The 19,079-nt window shown below is 41.2% G+C and overlaps 1 protein-coding gene across 2 annotated transcripts in view; it reads right to left on the reverse strand.

The window, feature by feature from the left end:
- Positions 1 to 19,079, reverse strand: part of LOC121519770 (neuropilin-1a-like) — a 157,309-nt gene that overhangs the window by 94,624 nt on the left and 43,606 nt on the right. For both annotated transcript variants that reach the window (XM_041802656.1, XM_041802657.1), the window contains one exon: positions 6,564 to 6,745. In XM_041802656.1, coding sequence (XP_041658590.1) covers positions 6,564 to 6,745 — 182 coding nt within the window. The remainder of the gene's footprint in view (positions 1 to 6,563; positions 6,746 to 19,079) is intronic.

Below are 19,079 nucleotides of genomic sequence, written 5' to 3' on the forward strand. Positions count from 1 at the left end.
ATGTATCCTGTGGTCAGCAGAGGGTGGAGTCACGGTTCTGGTTTTTATGGTTATGAGAGGCGGATGTGCCATAGCTTTACAGGCCGACGCTCATTAGACAGAGATATACCGCCGCTGCCAGTGCCTATCTTTATCTCCAAACGGAGCTTGTCATCTGAGCGATGGTTTCTGCTTTTAGTGGTTTTTTCATCATAATGACAGACATGGAGGAGAAGGACAGGCTGAGGTGAAGACAGCAGGAAAGATCATGGAATACCAGACAGAAATGGGTACCACACAAAGCCATGCATGTTATGCCATGCCATACAGCTTAACATGACATGGTATTAAACCCTACTATGCTCATTTCTAACTTTCATTTTATGAGTATCATTCTTTGCTATGAGTGTGGACCCACATTAAGTTCACATAAAAAGGTTTGACAACTCTAATCCATGTCTAAATCTAATCAAATGTTGTGGGACTGAGGCGAAACAGTAAGAGAGAGAGAGATAAATAGTACCACAGAGACAAAGCAGAGAGTCTCAATAGAGTGAACAGCCTGTTGGTAACAGAACAGCAGCTCCATTTAGCAGCAGCTTCAATCTGCAGCCCTGACTGTAATGGATTTTAAATGTGGTGAGGAAACATGGCAGGGGATTACCTGAGTGAGTACAAGTGCTGTTTTAAACTTGTTAGAGGGTAGAGGACCCATATTTAGGCCGACTCACACACACACTGGCCCAGTTTCGACGCCCCTCGTCTACGCCAGAGCATCCATCTCATCTGCAGGTCACCTCTGGTACCACCAAGGACAAACAGCCCATTAGCTTAATGAGCCTGGGGTCCCATGCACCTGTCAGCATGTGGCTGCGTGCATGTGAGTGTGCAGCGGAGGATATAAACACTATGAATAAACTATGAAGACAGTTGTATGCATGTGCACACACGACACGAACACAAAACTGAAAAATAAAACCTGTGTAAACATTCAAAGAAGGTCAGTCATTTAAGCACAGATAAATATCTCTTGGCTGTGTCTGTTGTGTAGCCGGTAGCTGGTAAAGAGGAAACAGCAGCCAGACGTGCTTTAAATTTAGGGATGAGTAACAACAGGAAAACAGTTGCTGTGTTTCTCCAACAAACATGAGGAGAGACAGTAGCAGTGACAAGCAGAGCCACGTGTACCTCAAGTACAACCTGCTAAGTAATCAAATAATGCATTTCATTCATCTTCTAACTGCATCTACACAAGGAAGACCGATCAGCTTAGAGCTGATTTGAAATTCTTTAATAAAATAGATTGTCTTGCAGAAGGTCACATGATCTCACCAGGAGGTCACTTATGTGGCTGTAGCTGGAGCTGACCCCCAAAATAAAGGTGCCAGTGACCGGGACCCCCACTGTACCTGAAGGTACATTCAAGGGTAGTCATGTGGAGACAAGGCCACCCATTGGGTGGGGAGGGAGGCCCAGCCAAACTGGGGGCCAGCAAAATCATGGTCCTCGTAAGTTAAGCTGTGATATTTTACATTTAACCTGAATAATAACCACTCTTATCACAGAAACAAATTCATTTGTGTGTAGGTAGCTCTCTTAAAAATTGCTAAAATGCAAAAAATGATGAGAAAGGTGGTGAAATTGAAGTTTCAAAGTAGCAGAAATAGGGTTGGAAGTGCCAAAAATTGGATAAAAGTGGCAAAAAATAACCAAAAATGGCTTAAAGTGGAAAAAATGGGCATATCAAGTGGTAAAAGGGGATTTAAAAAGTGGCTGAAAGTGGAGTTAAAGTAGCAAAAATAGGTGAAAATTTGGGGAAATAAGATGAAAAATTGATATAAACTGGCAAAAAAAAAAAAAAAGGGTTAGCTAAGGTAGAAAAAGGCAGAAATGGGCTAAACTGGCAAAAATGGCCGTACTACATTGTGGCATAAAAAGTGGTAAAAGGGGTTAATAGTGGCAATAATGGGTCTACAGAGCTAACAGTAGGCAGAGAGTAGCAAGATTTGGTTTAGAAGTGGCAAAAACAGGCAGAAAAAAAGTGGTGGAAATGGTTAAAAATGACAAAAAAGGGTTTTAAAAGTGGCAAAAATACATTTAAGTTGGCAAAATTGGTGAGAAAAAAGTGATGACAACGGGTTGAAATCTGGCAAGACCCCCTCTCAGTGTCTCACGACCCCAAATGAGGTCCCCACCCCAACGTTGAGAACCCCTGGGTTAAATTACAAGATCAGCTGATGAGCTTGCCCAAACAAAAGAGGAAAGATAAATTAAAGACAGTATTTAGGCTCTGTTGACATGCTTTTCTCAACTGCTGGTAAATACTATTTAAATCTTTTGATTTCAAATGCTGCTCTTGACAGAATGGTGTGAGACTGACAGCCTGATTGGGACAGTGTCATCAGTATTTCAGGGTTGTGCTGGACTCTTGTGGTGAACATGAAGCTGAGCCAAAGCAAAGCAGAGTACCTCCACTGCTCCTTAGCATAGAAAGGAGCCAGCTCAGGTGGTTCGGGTGTCTGATAAAGGGGGCCTCCAGGGAGCCTCTCTCTGACAGTCCCCTGGTCATGTGCAACTGGGAGGAGACTATGAGGTAGATCCAGATTTTGCAGTATTGAAGACCTTTTGCAGATACGTCCCCATTACAACATATCCGACTGTATTGAATTTCAACTGTGGCTAAATAGAATTTGGCTACTTAGGCTTTAAAAACAGAGAAACTTGTGAAGAGTGGACTGGAAAGGGCTTCTCTCCATACAGGTGATTATCTTAAAGCATACTAAAGCCTTGATGACTATGTGGCTTCCCATGTGAATTCCTCTGTTTAGTGTTTCATTAAAATGTGAGCCTTGCTTATTAGACAACACTAAAGAGGCATTTGTGATTACTCTCTCTGTTTTCAGCATCTCAGTAGAGTGAACGTGGCTAACCTAAACAGTTAAATTTAGATCACATTAGCCAGTGCAAGATTTTCCATTGAACTAATTATCTATCATTTTAAGGGCTGTTAAGATTAATGAGTTAATCGTGATTCTAATTGGAAGATCAGATTTGATGCTTTCAGACATAGGCAGACCATAAACAAAGGACTGGGTTGGCTTATTTCACATATTGTGGCCCAGAAGGTACTCCAAATACCTAAATATCATATCCTTTTAGCAGCTTAAGCCTATCTTCATGAAATCCCACTAAGAAAATGTTGAGGACTGACATTTCTTCTGAGCTGACAGCCTTCTGACCTACTTTAAAAGATTTATTACCCTGACTTTCTAATAACATCCTGTCATTCATCAGTCAGCGCTCCACTTTGCACCCTGATATTACAGTCGATAAAGTTAGATTTGAAAGGTGTATCAGACATGGGGCCGTACTTTAAGAACAGATGGCAGTGCAGAGCCTGAGGAGCTCTGACCCTGCTCGAATTACTCCTCATTTAAGAGCAAAAAAACCCTCTCCACTCTCCATTTTTCATGTTACAACACAGCACTTATCAACGCAGGTCCACCTGGGGATTGTTATTCTTAGATCCTGTGATTCTGTGAATGGTTATTGCTCCCGGGGGTGCAAACAAAGGAAAAAAAAAAAGGGAGAAAAGGAGGGACCTCACGTATACACATGTTCCATTTTTATCTGATTTATCTCCGCTCTCCATTGGTGGGGAGCTGAACTGCTCACAGGAGACCCGCTGTTTGGCGGCAACTCAAGTAGACCCACGAGGGAAAAGCAAATATGAATGTAGGACACAGGAGCGAGGTCCTTTCCTTGACAGGCCCTGTTTATGTAGGTCTATCCTGCTAGCATCCTGCCCCAGCTGGGACTCGCTGCACCTCCAAAGGAATTCTGGGTCTTTGAGTTGATTGAACTTGCAGCTTTGAGGTCAGTGTACCAGGTTCAGATCAGGCTGTTTGGGAAACCTTTGGTCACTCTTTGAAAGGTTATTTTAGGATTCTGGTCTCTGGGTTGATCAAATATGGAAGAAGACAATTGCCATGGTTGAAATCTAAGACCCAGATTGTTTTTGGAGCTATTGTCTGAGTGCAGCTCTCATGTCTACTGGCATTTCTTCAACATTGTTCCCTGAAAAGAGAAAATTATTGAGATCTTAAGTGCAAGAAAAAAAAAAACATGGCTGGAAGCTGCATTGTTGTAACCTACTTCACTGAGGCAAACGCTGGTGAAAACCAGCTTAAAAGACCAGGCACATTTGGCAGCATCAATGCATCCTTGTGTTTGATTCATGCATGCTCTTTTAGTTATACATTACTAGAGGTGTAACAGTTCACAGAGGTCATTGTTGAGTTTGCATCTCGGTTTTGGTGTCCAGATACAGTACAGTCTAACTAAAAAACAAGTCCCAGTCTCATAATTCTAAGGTTCAAGGTTGTCTTTATTATCTCTGCTAAGAGCATTTTGCTTTGTAGACATCCGTCAAACAAAACAATCACTAACAAACACAGATATGATTCATTTAAAAGACAAAGGCAGCAAGAAAAATAAGACTTTAAGTCTTGTTGTCCTGCAAAGAAACTATTCATTATCTTGAACTTGCAGAAGCAACAGTTACGGTTTGTTTGTGCACTGGTGACCAGATGTCACAATTCAACTGGAACTGTCTCTATTTAACTGGGAATGTCCCTTTTTAACTGGGACTGTCCCTGTTTGACTAGAACCATCCCTATTTAACTGTGACTATCCCTATTTACATGTGACTGTCCCTATTTAACCAAGATAGTCCCTATTGACCCATGACATCCCGATAAAACCAGAACTGTCCCTATTTAACCGGGACAAACTCTTTTTAACTGTGACCATGCCAATTTAACTGTGACTGTCCAAATTTAACCAAGACGTCCCTATTTAACCTGGGCTGTCTTTATTTTACTGGGACCAACTTTATTAAACCAGGACTGTCCCTATTTAACCGGGATCATCTCTTACACTGGGACTGTCCCTGTATAAATGACACTTTCCCTATAAAACCATGATGGTCCCTATTTAACTAGGACCATCCCTATTTAGCCAAGATGTCCCTATTTACCCAGGACCATCCCTACTTAACCAGGACTATCCCGATTTAACTAAGACCACCCACCCCTATTTAACCAGGACTATCCTGATTTAACTAAGACCATCCCTATTTAACCAGGACTGTCCTGGTTTGACTAATACCACCCCTAGTTAACCGGGACTGTCCCTATTTAACCAGGACATCCCTATTAACCAAAGACATCCCAATTTAACCAGGACCACCACTATTTAACCAGGACATCCCTATTTAACAAAGACGTCCCTATTTAACCAGGACTGTCCTGATTTAACTAAGACCATACCAAATTAACCAGGACTGTACCTTTTTAAGCAGGACATCCCTATTTAACAAAGACGTCCCTATTTAACCAGGACCATCCCTATTTAACCAGGACTGTCCTGATTTAATCAAGACCATCCCTAGTTAACCAGGACGTCCCTATTTAACTGGGACTGACTTTATTTCAGGCTGTATGTATCATTACCTGGCAAAAATCTATAGAACACTCATGAGTCCTGTTTTTATACATCCTCCATCCTGATTTTAGCCGATTGAAATATCAAAACAATGCTCCATGTCTGCATCACATTTTCTATATTTATCTGTTTATGTTAATCATTGTCACTGTCCTAACTTTTGATATCAGATCAAAAGAAAAAACAAACTAAAGCACTACACAAAAAAGCTCACGACTGATTTTACTGTTACATTTGTCAGTCTCTGGGTACTGATCTGACCTGCTTCATAATGTCAGGTAGGCTGGCTCTCATAATGTAAAAGAAATCAGTTTTCCCTCCGAGCTCCAGAAGAAGAAAAACTAGGTGTTGAATAAGTTGCATTTTGCATGCACCTCAAGGGACTACTTTCAGAATAATTCGACATGTTTGCTGGATGTGATAAATTTTCAAGGTTGACCTGACAAAATGAACTCTCTGTTTCCACTTTTTAGATCATAATACAGCCAGCATGCCATGCTCCTGTGAGGTCATATTCTCTAAAAGACTGAGGAAAAAGAATAAAGAGCAACAGTTTGTGGTTAGTGACACAGTAAGAAGGCTGATTGATACAAACAAAGGACCTTCAGCCTTGTGATCCATGTTCAGTCCGGTCCCTAATCACACATCTGACCTGAAACTTACCAAACACATCAACTAAAACTGACCAAAAAGTTTTCTGATGTGCTTTTTAAACCCCATCTCATGAAATCTTACTTGGCTTACTACTATTTTGACTTGTTGTCATCCCCTTAAGGACCTAAAAAACTTCCAAGCCTCCAAAAACACAAACTTTTTAAAAAGTAGCTGGATATTTGTCTACATGTGGAGCACTGGGATGCACAGCATCAATTCAAAATCTGCAAAACAAACTTGTGGTAACCTCTTGAAGCCACAACTCAAGTTAGCTTGTCAGTTTTCTATTACAGTGATGATTTGTCACATTCAGCAGAAAACAAACAGAACAGCTGCAGCGCTGCTTCTGCTCTGTTTAGCTGAATCTACCGTCCAATCAAAACATGCAAGTTATGGTTGTCTTATAAAAAAAAGAAAGTCCATACCTGTCTTGAAGACCTCATAGCGAACGGAGAACCCCGCCCCGTGCGTCTCATAGTCGGACACAAACTTGATGAGGAGCTGGCTGCCGCTGGAGATGATCGGAGATGGAGCGATCTTCCCACAAAACTTTCCCAACATGGGCGACTGCTCGTCCCCGCCGTTATAAACCTCCACGTAGTCATACCTGCAGAAAAACAGAGGAGAGAGAAAGATGAAGTTTACTGCAGAAAAACAGATGGTCCTACTCTTTGGCTAACTATGAGCTCATGATTAAATTTCATGTTAATATGTCCCAGTGGATTATTAGGCACCATGTTGCCTCTACTGTGTTTACTCGTCTTTGCATGAGAGCGCACAGCTGCTCGACATATGCAGGCATAATTATTATTCTGAGCTTCATTTATTGTTAAAAAAAAACTTCTAGGCTATTAAAAGTGGGTTTTGTGCTGAGTAGATCTTTTTCTTGTTTGACATAGTAGAGTAAATTTAAAACTTAACAGCTAGCAGGAAGTCAGTGAATTACAACTTGTGGACATGCAGGGTCTGATAAAGTTGCTAGATGCAGATGCATTATGGGATGTATCTGGTATCTGCCACAAAACTTAAAGAAAATACGCAACAGGTTGCTGAGAAACTTGTTGTCATGCAAACCTTATAAAAAATCACACACATAAAAACGGTTATTCAAGCAGAAATGTGACCATTTCAAACACCACAATGCATTTCATAGGCAAGGAAACTGCCTCTTTAAGAGCCACATTGTATATTCACATTGCTGCTGATTGGGTAAAAACTCTAACACTGTAAAAAAAAACAAGACAGCATCATTTCAGGAGAGTATATCTGTTAATCTGTACAAAATAATGCAGTGTGATCAGACTGAGCATTCTGAAGTTTCCTAGTTAGCATTTTGCACTGAAATGATTCAATAATTATCTACATCCTCCTTCAAAGAAATTTTCAAAGCTGGTTGAAAAGAGAACTTTAGGCCTATCAGATTATAAGGTGGAAAAACTGCATCCATCACAAAATTCATCACACATTAGCACACACACTGACAGTGACTGTCAAACTGCCTTCAGATCAGACTACATGAATTCAGCCAAATTTGACTTGATTGTGCTGACAGAGCCCATCACTAAGTGTCAGACCTACATATGAACATCAGCAACCAGAAATGATATTGTAGTGTGACATAATCAATGATGCATCAGGATGCATCATTGATTATGTCACACAAGGCTGACCCCGATTCCACCAATTGGCATGTGAGTATTTTTCCTGCAGCCGTTTGACACTCTGACCTGACTTGAATGGCACCCAAGCAGCGATGCTGATCAATAAGATATTCTTTATTCTAGGAATGCAGAGATGCATTAGTTCAACATCTGTGTTGACGATATCATTCCTGCAGACAGGCGTCTGCAAAACGACAAATGGTGGTATGAACGGATTTGGGTGGCAGATTTTCATCTGTTATGTAGAATCAATTTTAACGCTGGCATCTAGAATACAGAGAAAAAGTTTTTTACTTAGAAAAAGTGATGGCGCTGATGTAGCAGGCACCCATAAGCAGAGGCTATAGTTCTCAACACACTGGTCATGGGATCAGTTCCCAGTCTCAGTGCATGTTTGGGCCATTTCTGTCTCTCTTCAGCTATTCTGTCAAATAAAGGCAAAATGTCCTAAAATGATCTTAACTGATTTTGATGCAAGGATATATTCAGGATTAATGTACGATTATCATTGTGAAGTTTGGTGATGATTGAAATAAACACAAGTTATAAGGCATTATTGGGGGAAATTTAGCTTTAAAATATGTACCAAAAGAAGGGTAAAAGAGGGCACCTATTGAGGCCATGCCCCCATGGTGAAAACTCAAGCTTTTTATAACTTTAGATCTGCAGGTTGTCGAGTTTAAGCAAGAAAAAAAAAACAACAAACAAAAATCTGGAGTAAAACCGATAAAATCCCTCGGAGTAGTTTGTTCAAATCTGCAATATGTCCGTTAGTGAAAAACGCCAAAATTTTACCTTTTCCTGTTTGTAGTGCGGTTCCTGTACATTTCAGAGGATGGCCCAAAGAGACTTTTTTTGTTGTCTAATCATGATACATATGTGTACAGATTTTCATGCACGTAGCTTTTACTCAGCTCCTACCCCTGTGTGACGGACTTGCCCTATCAGATGGCTATTTCCACTGGCAGATATTTTATGCATATGTTAAGGCCCCCAAAACAAGCCAGAAAGGTTCAGAAAAATTAAAACAAGGAAAATCTCTCATTTCGATAGGGTCCTTGCACCGAGGTCGGTGCTCAGCCCCTGAAAAGAAGAAGAAGTGACCTCATATATCTGTTCTGATTTTGTAGTCAAATGTGAAATTTAACCCCATTCTGGGAGCCTCACACCAAAAGAAGAGATCAAATAAACAGTTTATTGGCAAAAATGTTATTTAAAACATCAATCGCTGTGCCTTGCTGCTCAAACAACAACACTAAACACATTCTTGTGTTCAATCTTTTCCTCCCTCCCTCCAGGGATCTTCTCTTTGTAAACAATAAACCTGACATAGCCAGGCTAACTGGGCTTATTTTCCTGACATGCTATCACATTCTCTTCAATTTGACGTATAAACAGTCCATATTGTTCTCTCTTTAGTGCACAGAAGGATTTCAGAATTGTTCCTTTGTTTGTTAGTTTCTTCTCCTCAGAGAACAAGAGCGCTAGCATCCAACACAGCCATGCAGCAAAACACAACAGGAACACTTATGAGCCTACAGCTGCAGCACTTTAACTTTAATTGAATATGAAATATTTTAGAGTGGATTTAATCAGCAATGCTAATGCTTGATTGAAAATTTTAATGATGGTTTTTAATGCATTTTGTCAGATTGTGTCTTGAACTATGAATCAGTGTTATTGTTTGGGAACAATTTGGAACACCAAAGCTCCTTTCTGCACAGCAAATTTAACTTTTTAGAGACTAATGAAGATGCCTTGAACCTCTGTGATGGACACTCCTTGACCCCTCCCCAACAACCTTGGAACCTGTGCACAGTTGCAAAGACAGTCATAAAGACAGTATGTGATTGGTCAGAACCGCACTTTACAGAATTATGAGTCTATCAGCCAACAGTCTGTCATGGTACCATCATAAAAGACAACAAAATTTTGCATAGTCTGATCTAATTAGTCAGAGCTGCACAGCTGGAATGCATGCACATTTGCAGCTTTATACAATAGTGTTTCTCACAGAATGAGTCTGTTCATACAGGAGGTAGTAGGGGTGGTCATTCATCTGCCTCATTATAAAGATGCTCAAATATCATCACTATCCTCTTGAAAATTCTCAATAGATATTCCTTAATCATAGCTTGTGAGTTGTGCATATTGAGGCTTATTGTTGATGAGATAATGTAAAGCAACCATCAGTCTAAAGTGCAGGAGTACAGGTTGATATCAGCAGCCAATAGCTGCAGGTAAAATGTTCTAATGGTGATGTAAGAAGCTGAATTACCACCATGAAACACCGCCTCTGGAATAGTAAATTTTTGCACGAATGAATAGTGCATTTCTGCATGGATAGTGATTTTTTTTTTTTTTTTTTTAAATGTGATGAAAAAAATGGTCAACAAATATACTTGGGTGGCTGTAAATAAACCATGGTGGCCCACCCAAGTATCATTTATGTTTTGGAAACAATAAGCAGCATGTTTGTCTGCAGGGAATTATCAAAACCACCCTCTTTCCACTGCTCTGGACCTTCTTGTTGGCATCAAATAGCCAATAAAATGCTGCAAATATGATTTCTCTCCTCCCTGTAACCTGGGAAATGAACACAAGATCAAAATGAGACTGTGAAAGTGTCACTGCTTGCAAAGTTGCAATCTCAGTCTGTGCTCACTAGAAAACACGAGCAATGTGACAGAAGCAGAGACAGATTTCTGAATAACTTTTTACATTTGTAATCTACTATACTGAATGTCTACGCAGTGTTACAAGCTGCTGTTAGAGCCACAAAGACACACCCACGCTGTGAAACCACAACAAAATGTCATTTCTCAAACTTGCTGACTCTGACCGCTTCCTGATTTTCATTGAATTGAGGCGTTTTCCCAAAATACCCATCTGGTCATTGTACTGTTTTGTCTTCATGTCTTTATAGCTGTCTACAAAGAATGACTGGATGTAGATCAGTGAAGAACTACAGATACAGCAGCTGTAATGTGAATTATTCAGCTGTTTATGGGGGGGAAGGCACAGTTTGCCTACTTTGCATGGTAACAGCTACAGTTGTGTTATCATAGCAGGGTTTAGTATGCCAGAGAGTTTGTGAAGAACATTTAATCTAAAAAACAAGAACAAGATATGCAGATCAGAGCATAAGGAGGATCTTTGTCTTCAGAATGTGAATAGAAATCACTTCTTTCCCCTCAAAGAAGATAAGTGACCGCAGAATCTGCACCACATATCCACTGGCCTACATCTGAGGTTTGAATAAATGACGGTGCATGGTATTTCTCACCACATAGGTAAGAAAACAGCAGCTCTCTGTCATGTAAACATGCAAGAAAAGGAAGAAAATACCTCAGAATTATGGCTGAACAGTGTTAGCAGAGAGAGAGATAGGAGTGAGGCAGCAGTACAAACATAGAGAGCAGGCAGGATGAAGCACAGGGAGGCTGTGAGGATACTGCAGAGCACCCTGAGAGACTTAATCCATCTCTGCTGTCTGTGAGGACCTCCCACCGCCACCGCTGCACCTCATCCTTTAGCAGCCCACACCCTCTCTGTCCACCCTCTGTCCACTTCACCACAGCTCAAGTGAGCCCTATGGACAAGCACAATGTTTTTTATGTGAAACAACAAGTCTGTTTTACCTCCTGCACAGTATTCAGTTTAAGGGAATTTTTAGATGCAAGTCTCTCAAAGATTGACATCAGCATGTATGAAATGATCTGGGCATTTATTTTTTGGATACAATGCAATAATCCTAAATGCTTTGTGTAGAGACATATCAATGCTGGGCTCAGGCTGCAACCAGAGGTAGTCTGGGTAAACTTCATCCAGATGTTGGCCCGGTAAGAAGTAGTGGCATGAATCACTGGTGGACTCAGAGGGGGCAGGAGGGGCCATCACCCCTTGGTGCCCTCGTGTTTGAAATAAATCACAGCAAGAGTGCTCTCTTGTCTGCACCTTTAAGCGTCCTTGGGTTTCTTGAAAGGCGCTATATAAATTCAAGATATTAACTGTGATATATAAACATGATAAAGTGCCCAGTTTGATCTCAGTGGAAATCTTCTGTCATAATGCCAGGTTTGGTGCCTTCTACAAACACAAAATCTGAACAAGTGCCTCTTAAGTGCCTTCTGAGTTCACAAAATTTGGCAACAAGCCCTCACTGGTGCCATCTGAAAGGACAAGATTTGACAACATTTCCTCATTAACAGTGGACAAAATTTCACAAATGGCACATTAAGTCCACTGTAACCAGACAAAAACTGTCAAAGTCAATAGATAGCTAGGTTTTACTCTGAGGTGCCCTCTTAGTGGACAACGTGTGGCAACGTGAGGCCCCATTGCCCCCCCCCCCAAACAAAATGAACAAAAACAAAACAAAAAGCTATACAAAGTGTCCTCTTAAATGCACACACAGTGGGTAAAGTTTGTGTGACCTCTTAAGGGCCCGTTGAGTAGACAAATTTGACTATGTGCCCTATGAGTAGACAAAAGTTGATAATAAAAGTGGACATAATTTGGAAAAGTGTCCTCTAAGTACACAAGATTTGTTAGTGCCCTCTTAAGGCCCCTCACAAGTGCCTTCGAAGTAAACAAAATTTGACAAAATGCCCTCCAAAGTAACCTTGAAGTAGACAAAATTTGACATTGCCCTCCAAAGTGCCCTCGAAGTAGACAATATTTTGATAAAATGCCCTTAGAAGTGCCCTCAAGGGAGACAAAATTTGACAAAGTGACCTCCAAAGTGCCCTCAAAATAGACAAAATTTGACAAAGCACCCTCTTAGGTGCCCTCACAGTGGATGAAATGCAGCAAATTGCATCTTATGTGCCCTCTAAATTGATGTCATGACATAGTGTTCTCAAGGGGTCCTTTAAATAGACCAATTTGTATGACTTAAGGGCCCTCTGAGAAGATACTATTTGCGATGAGCCCTCACTGCTGCCCTCTTAATAGACAAAATTATACAAAGTGCCCTCACAGTAGAAGAATTTTGACAAATTGTATCTTAAGTGCCCTCTTAATGGACAACTTATGACAAAGTGCCCTCTTAAGGGCCCTCATAAGAGAAAAACTTGTGAAAGTGCACTCTTAGGGGCCCTCTGTAAACACAAAATTTGGCAGTGAGCCCTAATTAGTGCTATCTAATTACACAAAATTATACAAAGTGCCCTCTTAAGCACCCACTAAAAAGAGAAAAGTTGACAAAGTGCCCTTAGACAAAAAAATGTGCTCTTTGCGTCTGAAGAAACACCGCAAACCTGTTCACTTTGAAGGAAGAAAAGTGCCCTCTTTAGTGTCCTCCAAGTGGACAAAATTGACAAAGTGCTCCTTAGGATGCCCTACTAGTGGGCACAAGTGCCTACTTTGGTGCCCTTTCACTGAGGAAAAATGACAAAGTGCCCTTTATGTTCCCCTTTAAGTGGAAAACATTTCACCAAATGCCCCCCCACCTCTCCCCGAGTCCTACAGTGATTGTAAGCCATATTTCTAGTTGACGAGGTTAACAGTGCAGATGACATCAGGGCTGATATTGCTGATAACAGTGCATCCTTAATTCTAAAAAAACTCAAAGCTCAGTTTTGACTTTAAAAAATGGCAGCAGAGCTTCATTTAAAGGGATAACCTCTTGATTTAAGAATCCTAAGAAGCCCCAGTTACGGTCTGCTCAGTGGTTCCTGCTCTATCACCTCTGTTCTGTGGACAGCAGACTCACTTATCTGCTAACTGTGGTTTGTCTGTTTACATTACACACTATAAAACATGACCAGCACTTTAAATACTGGGTCAACCTTATCAGAAATGTAGGATATTATCAGGATCAGACTGTAAAGATTCCTAACAGATAATCTGACTGACCATCAGCCCTTACCCGGCCTCAGATTTCCCCTCTGACATAAAAAAAATCCCCCAGTGGAAATCAGCTCCGTGCACTCCTCTCAGCCTCAGAGGGACGTCCTGCATGGAAAACATAAATCTACATTTACATCACAAATGTGTTTTCATAGCGCTCATATATCTGGATTTAAATGTTGTGTTGGCATTCCTTCACCATGACTCCCACATCTGATATTCTCAAGTTTCCACATTTGTCTTATATTATTGCTGCTCGGTCTGAAAGCACTCTGTGGCTGTTTTGATAAGAGCTGCACAAATAAAGCACATTATACAGAACATGTTATATCGTATAACAAGTCTCTTCCTCCAGCAGCCAGCTGTGGAAACAACTTCTCCTGCACGGTGAGAGTGCAAAGCTGTAAAAGAGGAGCAGCAGAGAATCTGGATCTCAGTGTTTTTATCAGCTGCCGTGTCCTTCAGTGAGACAGAAAATCCATAGCAGGTTTCAGTTTTGAGGCAAGGCCTGACTTCTGACCTCTGACAGGAAAAACACAGTCTCCCTAAGGTGGGTTTCCTGGGTAGAATAGGGACCCAAAAGCAGATCGGGATGATACCAGGAAGCCAGAAAAAGAATCAAATGTTCTTTTAAAGCAACATAAAATATATTGTTACATAGATTATTTTCTTACCCATGTTCTTAGAGGATAATAAAGCCATATATTTCCCAGCCCTATGGTGGATTATCAAACTTGTCCTCCAGCCTGATCAGCAGTAAAGCCTCAGGTAGGAATGTGTGGAATCAGAGGAATGTGTTTCTAATGAGAGCAGACAGAAATGCAGATGTAGGATCAGACCTCCTGACCTGCAGACGGATAAATAACCACGCTGGGGTCAACATTTCTCCTATGGACTAAGAAATATCAGCTCTTCTTTCCGGAGATGCTTCATCAGCAGGTCTGGACTCAAGCTCGGACCGTCGGCTCGTCTCTGGCCGGAGGAATTCAGCTGTTGCCCGCTGATTTTCCTCACCGCTAACAACGTTAGCGTGCAGACAGAGAGCCTGTTAGGTGGAGCTTTTCAAAGGAGGCCCTTCATGAGTCTGACATGGGAAATGTGTTTTTCTCCATCAAATCTCTCACAGACATCTCACTTTGGTTTCTCTGGGTGGAAGTCCAGACACAGGTAGGCAGACGGAGGTTGTTACATCACAGCACAGATGTGTCTGATGGGTGCAGACGTGAAAATATGAGCCGGTCCTTCTGAGAGTCTTTGAGGGGAAATTTAAGATTTTGATCTTGAGCTGTGCCATATTTTCTTTCCTAGTATTTTAAACTGTTTTGTAATTTTATAAAGTGTTTAATCACATTTCTTGCAGACCCCCCCCCCCCTTTTCTGGTGTAGAATCAGACAGACAGAACAGCAGACACAGAGGAGACATGCAACATGTCGTCTCTGATAACTGAAGCTGTGATTTCTGTATGCAGGCCCGCTGACAGCTGACAGACATCCTGATGCAACTGTTAAGTAACAGTAGCACTTTCCTATCATTTAAAGGTGAGCTTCTTGCCCTTCACTTTCTATACACCAGCATTATTGACCTTTACTCTTTAAAATCACATAAATCTATCTAAACTGCCATCCTAGCAGTGATGTAAGAGGACGGAGTCTCCACCATGGCAAACATACAGATATGCAAACATCACAGGAACAAAGTTGTGGCTTACACTTTTCTTTTAGTGGTTTAGTCTCCCACGTGCTGCACAAGGGTGAAAAAAACTTGCGCTTTAAATAAGTGATTATTGCTTTTGTTCTTTAGATGTCAGATTAAAATGCTTGATGTGCTGCTCCATGTGGTCAATGGTCAGTGCCACTGCTCTAAACTCTTTTTGCCCTCCAGGCCTCCATGTGACTGGAAGCCAAGACTACCTAATGTAGTGGTTATTATGGGCAAAGAGTAGGGGCCCTTTTTATCAAGAGGAAAGTCAGAATTCTGTTTTTTTTTTTTTTTAAAGAATGTATGGGAAAATAAAGGTTGTGTACCAACTTTGAAAAAACTTTAATCTCAAAAATGTGTCTTTTAATTCTGATGTTAATCTGACACGCCAGATGGATGTGTTTTACACATCCATCTGGTAAACCTTCCATAGACGGCGTTTGGCAAAGCGCAGAGCCTTTGAAAAAAAACTCAGAGCGTGATTAGATGAGCATGTCACATCTGTCACATCTTTACAGGCCAATCAGAACAACAAAACACGTGAACCATGTCGACTGTAGACATGTCAGTACATGACTTTTGTCATTTTTGGAAAGAAAACAGCTCACTGCTGTTCTTTTTTCTTCTTTTAATAAAGAAATGTCATCAAGTTCTGATAAAACTGGCGCTTTAGCAGCATCCACACTAATGTCTTCGCCATAATTGCACTTCTGCCTCTTGTTGCTGCTTGCTTACATCACGACTCTGCCACACCCAAAAGTACTGCCCCTCGTTGCTGATTGGTCCTGTCACTTTCTTACCGGGCCCAGACGGTTCAGACGGGAGCTTTGCAAGATGAATTCATCAGTGAGAAACACGGAAACGGGTGAATCCATCTGCTTTGCAAGGTTACAGATTCTGACTTTAATCTTAGAGGTCCACCTTTTTTAATCCTTAATTCTGACAATAATCACAGAATTCTGATTTTAATCACAGAAATCTTACTGTTTTCTCTGAATTCTGACATGTATCTCTGCATTCTCTCTGACTTTTATCATAGATTTCTACTTTTAATCTATGAATTATGACTTTTTCCTCTAAATTCTCACTTAAATCTTAGATTTCTGACTGCAATCTCACAATTCTGACTCCTTTCTTTTTTTGAATTCTAACTTTTATTTACCCCCAAATTCAGACTTTAAACCTTGGGATTCTGACTTAATTTTCAGAGTTTTGTCTTTTTTCACTTTGAGTTCTGATTTTAGTCTCAGGTTTCTGATTTAAATTTCAGAATTCTGACCCTAATCTTCACTTTATTCTTTTAAAAAAAAAAGGCTTGGTCTAAAAAAGAAACAGATGTTTTTCAGGGGCCACGATTGTCTTCTGTATATTACAAAACAAGAACTTAAATAAGATGAAGTAAAGGGACCTTACCCTTGAAAGATGATGTCTACATTTAAGCCCTGCTGTTGCACTTTATCAACATGAACTTTTTAAATACCAACATTTGTTCAGTTTCCATCCAGTGAAACATGGAGTCATTGCTATGCAGGTCTGTTTAAAGACATCACGTATCAGCAGCACAGGCAGCTGAAGGCATAAACAATGTTTTCCATGTTTGAGTCGAGGTTTTTAAGCCGGAGGAGAACAAAAATCTGTTCTCTCCATCTCTGACTCTGTGTGTCTCCGTCTTATCCTCCATGTGTTCGCAGAAAGCTTTACATGCCCACAGAGAAAAGGACTTAAGAGCGCACTAGTAAAGTCTAGGAGCCGACGGTGATATTTAGGTGATGGCATTTTTATTCATAGCATCAAACTCCCCTCCCCTCTCCACCTCCGTGTCTTAGAGAGACTCATAAAGCCAAAGCCATAGGGAGAGGGAGTCAGAGAGAGTGTACATGCAGATGGCCACTCTCTCACTGCAGCCAGTCCTGGAGGCAGTCGGTGTTTACCGAGACGGGCCGTTTAATGAAGTGGCTCTGTCTCTTCACACTCTAGTTAGAGCCGCTCTCAGTCTGCAGCCCTGCAGCCTCCTCTCCATCCCCTCACATCATTCATTAACCGCACCGGCTACTCCAAACGCCCTCAAAAACCAGCTGTCCGGAACCAATGCCTTGCTCAAGGGCGAAACAATCGCACTTCCATCTGGGGGCCGAACAGCAGAGATTTAAAAGTAACGCTTTACGCTATTAACCGGCCCTTTCACACTCAGAAGAGTAACTGCATGTGGAGAGAATGTCAGATTTAATAAGTGACGGGTAGCAGGAAGTGCAAGGGAAGGTCAGGAGGAGTGTCAGACTATTACTGCATGTGGAAGAAGTGTTGGTTTAACTAGGACGAGTGTGAGAGGATACCTTTAAACAACAAAATAAAACCACAGAAGATTTTTAATTGGCTGGTTTTAATTAGAAAAATCCTCCTGAACATAAAACCTAATGAAGTTCTTCACCCAAGGCTGTAATTTTCACTGGATGTAGTTTCGCCTGTCTATTTACAAAAACGAGATTAAAAAAAGTTTTTAACTACTGAGAAGCATTTTTCAGGGCTGCCCTCGATTGATGCTGTAGCCTAATTAGCCCTGGGATCCTCAGACTAAGACGCTACCGTCTGGGGCTTGTTGAGATAATAGCCAGACTGTCAGGAGTCTTTGTAGAAACTAATGATGGCTGATAAATACATGTAGAACTGAGCATCAATAATCAGCTCTAAAACTGCCATTTTCTCAAATGCGGTCCTGAACATTCTAGACAAACTGGACTCTTCTGGGGTCAGCTGGTCACGCATGAACCTCACAGTGGGAGACTCTCCGTGTCAGACAGGAGGGGTAGTCTCAGGAGGTGGAACATCATGTTAAAATGGTGCAGAGTCCACGGTTAAATGCTAAATGACAACTTCTGTCTTTACACCAGAGCTATTCACAACAATAGAGCAAAGATCATACTAGCAAGCAGAAAAAATAATGAAGGAGATTGCTCAGTCTATGCTTGCAAAGCAGATGAATTATCCAGATTCCATGTCTGTCATTAGGCAGATCCATCTTGCAAAGCTCCACTCGCAAACGACTGCGCAAGGTCTGAAAATGAACCCGACCAATCACCATTTAAGGAAAATGAGGCGGTAGCTTGCACTGGAAGCCAATAGCAGTGGCTGCTGACGGTCCAGAGATTAGCTTAGATGTAGCGACAGTTTCATCAGAACTGTGCCACACTTCTTTCTTCCAGAAAGAGCAATGAGGCTTACTAAAAGCTTCTCCTTGTTTTTGCACCTCCTCCAACTGGCTTTAACATGATTTGTATCCATCAACATCTCCACCATTCATATGCTAATGGCAGCAATTGCCCGGCTACTTCTGGACAGACAGAATCACATTCTGAGATTGTTTTGTCCTCCCAAAACAGTTTAACCTGACACACCAGAGACTTTGAAAAAAACTCGGAGGGTGACTGGATGACCGTTCTGTCTGTCACATCTTTACGGGCCAATCAGGCCATCAGTGCACCGCCACTGAGGAGTAAACTCCATAGAGAACTGCACAACGTGGACAATGCCGACTGTAGACGTGTCAGTACATGACTTTTTCGTTTTTGAAAAGAAAACAACTCACTGCTGTTCTTTGTTCTTCTTTCAATGAAGAAATGTCAAGTTCTGATAAAACTGGCGCTTAAGCAGCATCCACACTAATGTCTAAGTGCACCGGCCTCTTGTTGCTGCTTGTTTACGTCACGACTCTGCTGCGCCCAAAAATACTG

Source organism: Cheilinus undulatus, linkage group 13 (assembly GCF_018320785.1).
Source record: "Cheilinus undulatus linkage group 13, ASM1832078v1, whole genome shotgun sequence".
Lineage (NCBI taxonomy): Eukaryota > Metazoa > Chordata > Actinopteri > Labriformes > Labridae > Cheilinus > Cheilinus undulatus.